The 13501-nt window shown below is 42.7% G+C and overlaps 2 protein-coding genes across 2 annotated transcripts in view; both read right to left on the reverse strand.

Moving 5' to 3' along the window:
- LOC104779014 overlaps positions 1 to 7197 on the reverse strand; it is an 11255-nt gene extending 4058 nt beyond the window's left edge. The window contains exon 1 of the mRNA XM_010503414.1: positions 6090 to 7197. Coding sequence (XP_010501716.1) covers positions 6090 to 7197 — 1108 coding nt within the window. The remainder of the gene's footprint in view (positions 1 to 6089) is intronic.
- Positions 10288 to 10953, reverse strand: LOC104779015. The gene has a single exon (XM_010503416.1). It carries the CDS (start codon positions 10951 to 10953, stop codon positions 10288 to 10290), a length of 666 nt encoding a protein of 221 aa, XP_010501718.1.

Consider the following 13501-nt stretch of genomic DNA (forward strand, 5'->3'; position numbering starts at 1 on the left):
GCCTGCGATCCGGCCGAGGTTCCACCAACGAATTAGGCTTTGCAACCTTCGGACCGTACGCGGCGTTGCTGGACCCGGAATATCTCTGAAAACAGCTCCACTTGTCCGAATTATATATGAAAATAAACGATTTATTATATACAGAATTAAGTTTACAAAATCCATGCAAACACAAATAAAAAATGTTGGATCCAACTTAACAAAGAAACAAAGAATTAAAAAGATCAACAAGAAACAAGGACTTTGCAACACAGCACGGAAACATCCTATCCGATCCATAACACTCGATACTACCCACCTAACTTTCCCTGCAAGAAAAACAATTGTGGAGAGGGGTGAGTAATCTAGTATTACTCAGTGAGCTCGGTAATCCTTCTAACATGCTAACCCCTTAACATGCTAACTTCCAATAACATGCTATCTTCCTATAACATGCTATCTTCCTATAACATGTTATCTTCCCATAACATGATATCTCCCTATAACATGCTATCTTGAATCAACCAACTACCCCACAACTACCCCACAATCAAAGCACGCAATGCGGAAGCATAACAAGCAACAAACACACAATCAAACAATCAAGCAAGGATAAACAAGACCCGACTCGTCTAGACCTTGACTCTAACTTGGCCTCCACGCCACTTCACCTTGCAATCACTGCCAAAGTGGAAAGAGCTATCCATGCATCAAGATAACTTGAACATGCTTGACTCCAAAGTCAGGTAACCACACCATGACTAACACTACCAGACTTCACCCAGGGATATCACAATCAACCTAGGGAACTCATCCCAGACACTTCACCATTACATAGGGAACTTATCCCAGACACTCCACAACCTAGGGAACTCATCCCAGACACTCCACAACCTAGGGCCCATCGATGCACAGTCCTGTCCCAACACTCATCCGCGTTGATACCACAAAGGCAACCAACCGGACACACCCCAACTCATCCGAATTTTCACCCATCCCAGGTACACAATCGGGTAAACTGTGCCGCATCATCATCCGGTTTAGGCTAGTAGCTAGCTAGACCCGAATCCGTCCTGCCATGAGATCCCTCTGGATTAGCTCTTCGGACTTCCACACACACGTTAGGAACAAAGTACGATCTCTAGCTAAGGACCGAGACATTTAACTCGCGAACTAGCTAGGACAACACTTAACTCTAGGACTCAAGACTCCAAGAATTAAGCACAACAACAACACACAAGTTGCAAGCAACACATGCTCACAACAACAATCAATCAACACACAAGGCTTAAGCCACAAGAAAACAATTCATGCAACTTAAGAAAATTTTACATGCATGCATCCTATATGCTCCCAACCCCAAAGTTTTAAGTCTTTTAGTTATTAAATTTTACATGCATTTTAATTCCGAAATTCCTCTTATACATGCGGCTCTTTCCCTTCCTGGAGATTCTCGCATGTCCTTAGGAAACAACACTCAATGGTCTGATTTCCCATCAACACTATGAGGTTTAATTCTTTGGCTTTGGGTTCACATGCGGCACACTTCCTCGCATGGCCTCCCCAACAACCCATCTTCCCAATTTTCAGAGGTTAACTCACACATTAAATATTTGGGTACATCATACGGCTCTTTCCACCCTTAGAGATTCTCATATTGACTCACCAAAACCAACCCCTTTTTTCCTAGACTAATCTCCCATCAGATCTAAGGTTAACCTCCCTAAAAAATTATGCAAAATTAAATTATAATTTTTAACATGCATTTCTCAACCCCAAAATTCTCAAAATCGATCATGCAAGGCATTCCACACTTGCATGAGATTTTTAAAATTATTTCCATCCTTGGAAAAATTATTAAAAATTTAGAAATCCATCAAGCAAGGCATTTCACACTTGCATGAGGTTCTAAAAATTATTTTTCACCCTATTCAAGTTTTAAAATCATTAGATCTAGCATGCAAGGCATTTCACACTTGCATCTAGTCTAAGATCAAGCCATTATCCTCCAAGAATGTATAAAATCCCCCTTAGTCTACATGCAATCTACAGATCTACATGCAAACACTACATGCAACAACAACAACAAGGGCCGATGCAAGAGCTAGAGAGCTCACACACCTCACATCCTCTTAAAACCACAACTCACCTTAGCTTTGAAGATCTTTGGCTTGATTAGCACTCCACCTCACCACGCCGATCTGACAGCACCTCCCCTTGATCTTTAGCTCTTCTCACCGCCGAGATCTTCCCTTCTTCTTCCTCAATCGAAATCAAGAGATTTTCTCTTCAAAAGAGTTGAGAGAAAAATTTGGCAAAGCTTTGGTATTTTGAGAGAGTGAATATCGAAAATGAGAAGCCAAAGAGGAGTATTTATAGCCCCTTCACTCGACTTCAAGCTCTAGCAAGTGCCAATTTTGTTTTGACAAGTGTCACATTTTTTGCATGCACTCTCCCCAACTCACGCGTGCATCTCACTCGCTGGCGGAGGAGGCTTAATCCGTCGACATGTGGCATCTCTCCCCCCCCCATGCAGAGACTCTTCCACTTCCTCGACTTCCCGTGTCTCTCTTGCGTCCCAAGTACGTCTGCACCCGTCCACAAAGACAACTCACTTGTCCGCAAGTTTACTTCCTCGGTATTCCTTGATCCTCCTGTCTGTGACTCTGGTATCTCTCAGCTCTATTCGGACCTCTCGTCCATGCCATCGGTATTTCTCGGCTCTCTTCGGACCTCCCGCACAGTTCGTCCAAACCGTTCGTCGTCCGCGGTACATCGTCCGTCCGACTGGTACACGGCCATTCTGTTCCCATGGTCCGTCTTACGTCCCACGCACCATTTTTTCCACGGCCATTACTTTATTTCTCCTTCCTTTGGTCCTATCACCAATTTTCTCGATCATGCCTTCACCATTGGTCCGGATGTCCCAACGATTCCCATCCGTTCTTCGGTTCTGGGCCTTCTGTGTCTTGGTTACTATAGGTACAAGTTACTTAGGCCATTCTCCGAAATTTCCTTTTCTCTGTCTCTCCGAGACATCTCCACATCCTTCGTACACGTCCATCACGTTCGGTACGTACTTCGTGATACGGGTCACTACAGGCTCGGATCGTGATTTCTGGGTTGGTGTCGTTCAACACCATTGTGATGTCGGTCGAAACCAACAACTGCAGGTAGGCTGCACGGACTAGTTCGAGATGGCTAATTTGGAGCAACGTTTAGAGGATGAAATGGAGTCCAATTTGGCTGAAATTTGGTGGGTAGTTTCGTGGTGCTATAGGCTTCTTATCCAATTGTGGGTTTATGTAATGAATGGTTGGTTTTTATTACGGTATGGCATAGACAGTTTTGTGGTAAGGTTGGGGTGTCAAGCGACACCAGCATGTTGTTGTGGGTTTGGTTCGTAGAAGAACGGCTAGAGATTGATTTTAATGAGGAAATATTGACGGAAGTGATGTCGTGGGTGTCGGTGTCGAAGGGACACTAGGAGAGTGTCGATCGACACCATTTCTGTTGACTCGCAAGTGGTGCAATGGGGTTGACGATCGACACCAGATGGAGGTGCCGATCGAGACTGGAAGAGTTGATAGTGAATCAGAGTATTTGTGGGGAAGTGTTGTATGTGGCTGGACAGAACCAAATATTCCAGCCCACCTCTCTTGTTACTCAGTCGCTAGGGGTGGTTGGTTGTGCATGTGCGACTCAATAACTAGATGAGGTGGGGTTTGGTGTATTTGTGGGAGTTTTTGTAAGGAGTGATTTCTACACCGGTTGTCTCGTCAGAATTATGGGGTTCCGGTGAGATCGTTTCCCGTGGATCCTGTGTGAGGATTAGTAATCCGAGTGTGATCGTTTCAGTTTGGTATCAGAGCGTATACGGTTCTAAGAAATGTTGGAACTCAACTTGTCTAGGTCGTTTAGATGTGGTAAGTGTTGAGGAAAAGCATGAAAATTTTGTACAGTTGAATGGTTATGCGATATTGTAAACAGAAAGTTTTATGAATAGTTAAAACTTGTCTATTTGTAGACATGGTATTTATTGATTGTGTGATTCTGAGATCAGTATGGCAGTGGATGAGTTGAGAGCAAACGATGTCTAAAACGTGAGTATAAGTATAGTGACTAGATGGAGACCATGGAGGTTGATGGTGGTTCAATCTTGGGTTTTGGTTGTGCTGGTTTGTGGGGCTAGGGTTATGTTGACTGATGGAGTCAGGAATATGTGGCTAGTGGGGCCATGGTGGTGTTGACTAGTGGGGTCAAAATGGTGCTGTTCCATGGAGTCAGGGTTGTGTTGGCCGGTTGAGCCAGAAGTGTGAACCGTGGTGACGGTTGCAAGAGTTGATAGTGTACAACTGGAGATTAGTTGTGTGCACCGTTGCGACAGTGGTAGGATGCGTCTTGTGGATATACGTGTTTTCAGATTCGAGGACGAATCTATTGTTAAATGGGGAGAATTGTAACACACGTGAACCAAAAAGGGATTTTTGGGGTGGGTGTCAGGCGACACCAAAAATTTTCCGAGTTCAACGGTTAAGTTTTAATTGTCAGTTTGATGCGGTTTGATTTAAGAAACCCTAGGGGCTCGAGTATATAAGTGGTATCTCGACGCCATGTTAAGGGCAACCGTCTCCTGCCGTAAAAGGGGAGAAGATAGTTGTGGGTTCTCTCTTTGAAGGGATGAGAAAGGAGATGGATGGTTTGACGATGGATGGAAAAAGGAAAGAGGTCTTGGTTTGAGGGAGAAGAGGAGATCAAGCAGTGGAGTTGAGGGGAACTTCTTCTTCTTCAAGCATCAACGATGCTAGAGGAAGAGACCTTGTGTTTGGGGCATAAGAGGAGGAGAAGGGAGTTTCATCTTCTACATGTGTGAGGAGAAGGATGGGATTTGGTTGTGGATTGAGATAGACAAGGAGTCTCTCTCATGATTGTTTTCCAGGTAAGTCGTGTTGTTTGATGTTTAATCGATTTGGGAATAGATGGTTGTGAAGGATTAGGGTTTTGCGGCAAGAATGAGCTTGAAGGGAGGCTATAATCGTGATTTTTGGGTTGGTGTAGTTCAACACCATTGTGATGTCGGTCGAAACCAACAACTGCATATGGGCTGCACGGACTAGGTCGAGATGGCTAATTTGGAGCAACGTTTAGAAATGAAACGGAGTCCAATTTGGCTAAAATTTGGTGGGGAGCTTCGTGGTGCTATAGGCTTTTTATTCGCTGGTGGTTTTGTGAAATGAACGATTGGTTTATGATTTCCTCAAGTGTTTGTAGTTTGGTTTGGCATAGACAGTTTTGTGGTAATTTTGGGGTGTCGAGCGACACCAAGGTGGTGTCTGTCGACACCATCATGTTGTTGTGGGTTTCGTTCATAGGAGAACGGCTGGAGATAGGTTTTGATGAGGAAAGATTGAAGGAAGTGATGTCGTGGGCGTCGATGTTGACCGACACTAGGAGAGTGTCGATCGACACCATGTCTGGTTATTCGCAAGTGGTGCGATGGGTGACGATCGACACCAGATGGAGGTGCCGATCGAGACTGGAAGAGTTGATAGTGAATCAGAGTATTCGTGGGGAAGTGTTGTATGTGGCTGGACAGAACCAAATATTCCAGCCCACCTCTCTTGTTACTCAGTCGCTAAGGATGGTTGGTTGTGCGACTCAGTAACTAGATGAGGTGGGGTTTGGTGTATTTGTGGAAGTTTTTGTAAGGAGTGATTTCTACACCGGTTGTCTCGTCAGAATTATGGGGTTCCGGTGAAATCGTTTCCCGTGGATCATGTGTGAAGATTGGGAATACGGGTGCGGTCGTTTTATATATATATATATATATATAATCAATTATTTTTGAGCTGGTTTCCTCATTTGTTTTTGAGCTATTTAGGATGATGAGATTCATTTTTTTCTCAATACCTACTAAAAAATCTAAGTTTGGATAGACATATGAATTCATTTTATATATAAAAAAAAAACTCAATCCATTTTATAAAAACTCAATTTCTGAGATCTCTTAATATCTTTTTTTTTTTTTTTTGACAACAAAAGAAGATCAACTCATGTGAGCCAATGCGAGGGAAAACCGTTTACAAACAAAACATGATGCGGTGATATACGCGCTTGGCGTGCCAAATAGTCCGCAATTACATTAGCATTTCTGGAAATAAGAGATAAAGAGAAAGAAGAAAACTCCTTCTTGTCCATCTTGATGTCATCGAGATAGGTCTTGAAAGCCGGCCAGTCCTGAGGGGAAGACACCATCTTCACCAAGTCTGAGCAGTCAGTATAAAAAGCCACTTCTCGATGATCATGACCAATCATGCACCTCATAGCATAAACAAAGGCTTCGACTTCTGCATGCAATGGGGAAAGACTCTGACGGAAGTTGGCGGCTCCCTTCATCGGTGAAACCTCTGTAGCGGCTGAACACACCCAACCCGCACCCGCAAATGTCTCTCCCGCTTTCCACGATCCATCGACAAAACACCTATAACCAGAGAAGTCATTAGGCAGGGACCCTACGCGCCCTGTTCCTCGAGTGCTAGGTGCACTAGGATTCGGTGATATATCTGCACCATCCTCCTCTGCCTGAGCCTGTAACCATGTAGAAGCCTCCCCTATCGCTAATCGTACAACATTCTCAGGGTTATCCATAATATTCTCAAAAACACGAGCATTCCTCGCCTTCCATATATACCACATAATCCATGGGAAAGCCGCAACCTGAGCACCCGGATTAGCTGAACCCAAGAAATGATCCACATTAGCATACAGAGAATCTGTAGGAAATGAAACCGGTCCGACCGGCACCTGAGCTAAAGCCCATGCCTGTCGAGCTGGCAGACACCGGAAAATAGCGTGATTTACCGTTTCCTCGTCAGCCCTACATCGAGCACAACCTGAATCACAGCCAATGCCCCGCCTATTCAGGTTTGCCGAAACTGATATACACCCAGATAAGACTTGCCACATAAAATGCTTTATTTTTGGTGGAAACGCCACTCGCCAAACACCCGCTAGGAGCGGATAAATGTCCAGCCCAAAACGAGACACTTGACACCTCTGTTTTGCCGAACGTTCCGCATCATACCCTGATTTGACCGAATACTTTCTGGACTTTGTAAAGTGCCAACCTAGAGAGTCAGTCATCCGAGAACTACCCAAAGGTAATCCCCTGATCAAAACAGCATGCTCCGGAGTAAAATGCTCAAGGAGCATGTGCATTCGCCATGAATTAGTTTGGTGATCAATAAGATGTGAAATTTTTAACAAAGTCGGGAAAAGAGCTACGCATTAGCTCAGACAAGGAGGGAAACAAGCCAAGCATGGGACAAAGATCGGTCAGCTTCGGAAAACTCTCGGCCAGCTGCAGACAGTTCTCGGCCAGCTACGGCAGCTCTCGGCCAGCTGTGGATAGTTTGGCCAGCTACGTCCAGCTCGACCAGCTGCCAATCAGCTCGATCCAGCTCGGCCAGCTGTACGGTAAAGGACAGAGTTCAGGTCAGCTGGGGAGCTCGGGACCGAACGGGCATGGCCGAACGGACATGGATGAACGGGCATGGCTGAATGGACATGGCTGAATATGTGTGATCGGACGGATGTGTCCGATAGGTGTCTTTTGGGGCCAAACCGCGGCTTGTACCTTATAAATAGAGGGTGTGGCTCTCATTTCGAAGACACCATCAGAAACAGGAAAATACAGTAAAACTCGAGAGTTGGAGTATAAGATAGGGAAGAAAGTTCCGAGAGAAAGAGAGTTCGGTGATAAAGCTTAAGGGCCGGAGGTACGGTTCAGTACCGACCTTATGGTTCTGGGAAATGGGGTAGCTGCATCCACATAAGCATTTCTAATACTTCAGTTGGTCCGATTGGTCGAAGGAAAGGGGGTGCGGCTCGGCCGAGATACGGCCGAACTGATGCGCATGCTACCTCCCTACCGACCAACGTACCATCCGGAGTGTCTGAGTACGGATGGTACGGACGGAGAAAAGTAAACGCAGCTCGACGGTGGGATGGGGATCTGTACAGATTCCTCGGTACACCGTTCGAACTAATGCGCAGGATAACTCACTACCGGCCGACCGCTGTACTGGACGAATGTTAGAACTTAGTGTGCTTTGCATGACATTGTACGGCTAAGGGGAAGGTTATTGATGGTTACTTGGATTTCAGGAAAGGAGAATGATCGCGGGAAAGGAAGTGCTTAGGTGTGAGACTCATGGCCGGGAGGATGAGTGGTGGTGATATGGGTAGCTAGGATCGATTATACAGCTTGTACTAGCTTATTATGCAAACTCATAAGTTGTATCGAATCCTTTGGTTATTTAATACAATGTTCGAATGTTTGTTTTACTCTAAGTTATATCATATAGACTCTAGATATTGAATCACAGAATGCACGAATGAACCTTGTTAAAAGAATGGACCGTATAATATGACTAAGTAGCGAGTAAAGGACGAGAGAACCTCACCGGCCATCGGATGGCCGGGGTCGGGGTCTTTCAATATCCAAGGATCCATCCATATAGAAATGGAATCTCCATAGCCAACCCGTATAATAAGTCCTTTGTTTACCAAAGATCTAGCTGATACGATACTCCGCCACCCATAGGATGGAGAATAAGAACGTTTAGGATCCATAGGGTTTGAATTCCTATAATATCTGCCCTTAAAAACATGAGTAAAAAGGGAATCAGGTGCCTCAATTAGTCTCCACAATTGTTTAGCCAATAAAGCAATGTTAAAGTCATCTACATTTCTAAAACCCAAGCCACCCAACTGCTTGCTCCCACATAACTTCTCCCAGGCTAACCAATGCATCCCTCCAGACTGTCTCGAACTCCACCAAAAATTTTCCACAGCACTTGTCAATTTAGACGTGACTGTTTTTGGTAAACGAAAACAGGACATGACAAAAGTCGGTACAGCAATGGCCATTGATTTTATCATGACTTCCTTCCCTCCTCTGGAAAGTTGCTTCGCTGTCCAACCATTTGTACGACTCTGTAAGTGATCCCGAACAAAAGAGAAAACTTTCGTTTTAGACCCTCCTAAACTCTCAGGTGTCCCTAAATACGAACCCATCCCGCCCAAATTTGATATTCCTAGCACCTCCTGCACCTCACGTTTTACGTCCTCATCAACCTTGTGTCCAAATTGAATTGAAGACTTATCAAAATTAATTTGTTGCCCAGAGGCCGCCTCATATTGCTTTAAAATGTCCAAGATAACCCCACATTGATCCTTAGTAACCTTACAGAAAAAGAGGCGATCATCCGCAAACAATAGATGTGTAATTGGCGGACATTTATTAGCGACCTTGATCCCTGTTATCCTTTTTTCACTCTCCGCCTTCCGAATATTGGCAATGAGGACTTCTGTACAGAGAATAAACAGATAGGGAGATAAAGGATCACCCTGACGCAGTCCTCGCTCAGGAATAATCAAACCATTAGGTTGACCATTCAGTAGAACCTTGTACTCAACCGAAGATACACAAAACAAAATCCAGGAAACCCATTTTTCCGAAAAGCCCATTTTACGTAGCAAGGCCTTGACGAAACCCCACTCGACCCTATCATATGCTTTGCTCATGTCTATTTTAATTGCCATATACTTCCCTTTACAAGACGGGTTGGTCCTTAGACCATGAAACATCTCTTGAGCAATCATAATGTTATCCGAGATCAGCCGACCTCGCACAAAGGCAGACTGAGTCTCCGAGACGAGATTAGGTAACACCAACTTGAGTCGTTGACACAAAATCTTGGAGATGATCTTGTACCCCACATTACAAAAACTAATCGGACGTAACTCCGCCATCCGGGTCGGCTTGGCCACCTTGGGAATAAGGCAGATATGCGTTCGATTTAACCTCTTATCAAAAACCCCCTCCTCAAAAAACCGATTAACCATGGAAACAAGGTCAGCTTTGACAACTGCCCAAGCCTTCTGAAAAAAGAAGGCGGTCATCCCATCCGGGCCCGGCGCCTTATTCGGATGCATCATAAACAAAACCTCACGAACCTCCGCCTCCGTCACTGGAGCTGTTAAAAGCTCATTGACATCATCTGTTATTACCATTTTGACCTCCCTTAACGCCTCCTCAAAGGAATCGAGAGAGATCGAAGTAAACATGTCTTCAAAATAAGATACATCAGTATTACAAATAGCGTCCTCCTTCGTAGACCATTTATTATTCCTATCAAACAGACCAATTATTCGATTCCGCGCCCTCCGCTGCTTTGTTTGTGCGTGAAAATACCTTGTATTTTTATCCCCCACTCGCATCCACCGATTCCGACTTTTTTGATACTAATAAATCTCTTCCTCCCTGTAAGCCTCGCGCAATCGGGAAGTTAATTCCGAAAGCACTTCCGGACCCACCGCATCATCCGCCTGGGCCACCTCCAACTGTCGTTTAAGATCCTCTATCGTCTCCCTCCCAAAAGGAACATGTGCCTTCCTCCACTGAGAGATTGCTCGTCTACAATTTCCTATTTTGGCCACCAAAGTAGGAGTATCCTGATCGCCATCAGCTCCCCAACCCTCGGAAATAGCTCCCATCAAACCCGGTTTACCAATCCAACGCCTATCGAACATAAAGCACCGACGACCACACAGCCGTTTAACCCCAATACTAACCACCAGAGGTTTATGATCTGAAGCGATCATAGGCAAATATTCTGTTACCGTATCCGGAAACTGATCATGCCAATCCTCCGTACCTAAGGCCCGATCCAACCTACACCGAATTGGTTTCTTATCACGCCAGCCCCGCCATGACAAGTAATCACCAAGATAAGGAAATTCCAAGAGACCGCAGTCCTGGATCATCCCGTTAAATGAACGGAAAGATGCCGCGTGTCTAACTTTACCCCCTCGTTTTTCATGATTCCCTGTTAGCTCATTAAAATCGCCAACAACCAGCCAAGGTGTTGATCTCAAAATACTTATCCTCAATAACCTTTCCCAAACCATATCCCGATTTTTGGGTACTGGGTCTCCGTAGATAAATGTTATATTAAAAACTTTGCCATTATGTACCGCTTCATATCAATGATTCGGTTTGTGGCCAATAAAATTGAAATATTAAAATCATCTTTATTATAAAATAATGTCAAACCACCACTACAACCAACAGGTTCCACTGTTTTTAAATTTTTATAGCCAAAATGGCCTACAAATTGTTCCAAATAAAAAAAAGATTGTTTTGTTTCCATAAGAAATAAAAAATATGGCATATGTGTCTTCCATAAATCTCTAAGATGACCAATGGTGGCCTTATTACCAAGACCTTGACAATTCCAACTTAGGATATTCATTTACCGATATTTGGTTTTGGTGGCTTGGCCCCACCAGGACCGACTTTTATCCCTTCATGGGTCTTAGTAGCAACACCGCTTACCCCAGCCTCCAGACCATATGGCAGAGGACGTCGACGTGGAGACAAAAGCATGTTATCATTCCTCTTTTTCGTAGAGACCCCTCTAAGCACCAAAAACCCCTTCCCCTTCTTTCCTTTATCACCTATCTCCCCTATGTTTGGAACCCCTGTCTCATCATTGGGAGGGATAATGCCCTCACTCACAATCTTTGCACCATCGGTCTCCATTAGCAACTGATCACTCTCAGTTTCCTCCAAAACAGAGCCCTCTTCTGACACACCAGATGTCTCCCCATCAGCATCTTCTATGGTCTTGACCACCTTACCACCCCCACTAACAGTATCTGGATCCTGTAAAACCGCATCAGCAGTGTCCGATTCCAAAGAGTTCCCAGCCAAACCTACTTGTTCCAAGCTTTCGGAATCCTCAGCGATCTTATCCTCCACCAACGAGGCCTCCCCCATTTCCTCTCGCAAATCAAAGACAGAGCTCTCGTCTTGGACCCTATCCGCCTCAACTGTGTCCAAAGAAATTCCCCCCAATGCCCCAGCAGTTTCTGTCGTCCCAACAGTGGAAACAGCATTCTCCTCAAAAACCTTTGTACCATCGAGAATCTGACCCTCTTCAAGGGGACCAGAAACTTGAACATCCTGCTCCATCGGAACCTGTACCTGAGCAGCCTGAACGACCCAAACCGTTGGGTCCTCAGTCTCCTGGAATAGAGACTTCTTGATATCTATGTAAAGTATATAAATTGAGATAATAATTTAGAACATTAAACTTATTATATAGTATATGTATTGTTATATATAATTTCTTTAATATTTTTTTATTGAAGTATATAAATATAATTATGGTTTGGTCTTTCGTTTGTGTTATCCTCAGTCCTATACTATACATAAAAGAATCCTTAACCCAATTCCAGCAGGTTAGTAATCATAAAAACAAAATTTTAAGTTTGTAGTTAAAATTTTATGGATGTTTAACGTAAATATAAGTCATATGTGACATTAATTACAATATGTTAACTTTTAGTGATTATTGGTTATTTTTATTAAAAGAAAAACAAACACACACTAAATTTAAACTTTTCTTTCTTTATAACCAACTCAATCCTTAAACAAAAATATCATTATTTTTAAGTGGATATTTCAAAGCATATTTTGAGATTTCAAAGCTAAACCTTTTATACATTTATGGTTGGTTCGATTATTTAACATACTGTATGTCCATACAATTACAATAAAATCTACTAAATTTGTGAAAATATGTATTGATTAACCAGTGTATCACAAAGATTTTAATGTATGAATAATTTAGTACAAAATTGTTGGACCATTCAATATAAATCTGTAGGTTCAAATATATTCAATGTAATTTCATTCAAAGAGGAATTAAAAAACTATAAATATTTGGAAATATATGAAGAACCTACAGTATTGTAATTGGAAATTAATTAATAGATAAGACAGTCAGAATAATTAAGTCTAGATTATTATTTTCCACAAATCTAATGTCTAATTTTGTTTTCTACTTTTTTTTTTTAATTTTGTCAACTAATTTTTACTCTCTTGCTTTTGGTTTCTTTTACATAGTTATAAATTCTTAAATTATAAACGCAAATATACGCATGTGCTAATCTAATCTAATCTATTCTATTAAAGCTGAAGTACTCACTAAACTCAAATTGGACCATGACTTTGTTTTGGTACGTTTTTCATTAAAAATGATTAGAGAATCACTTAATTTAATTAAATTAACCTATAGTTTCGATTTATCTAAATGACAATTATACCCTTGCGTCGATCACTTAAAACTAACCGGGTCGGGACGCGGATCCTCTCTGACCCAAAAATAGAAGAAAAAAAATTTGTGTATCTGTTTGTTCTCCAGATTAATAATTTTCGGATCTTGTATATTATTTGATTCAATAATAGTTAAACACACAACCAAACAGAGGTATAATCCCTATAAATAAGGAAACTGGTATCAGAGTATTTAATGGCTTCAGTAATATCAAATATTAACTACTACCATACTTAATCCCTATAATTATTACGAATATTAATAATAATGAGAAATCTTTAATACTTATCAATTGTGACTTTGTTGCTTCCAAAATAATCAATAGATTAAATACG

This window comes from Camelina sativa, chromosome 3 (genome assembly GCF_000633955.1).
Source record: "Camelina sativa cultivar DH55 chromosome 3, Cs, whole genome shotgun sequence".
NCBI classification, from domain to species: Eukaryota; Viridiplantae; Streptophyta; class Magnoliopsida; order Brassicales; family Brassicaceae; genus Camelina; species Camelina sativa.

Bases quoted from the DNA above. Each gene is read 5' to 3' on its own strand.
- LOC104779015 (XM_010503416.1), bottom strand. From the start codon at position 10,953: ATGGTTTGGGAAAGGTTATTGAGGATAAGTATTTTGAGATCAACACCT.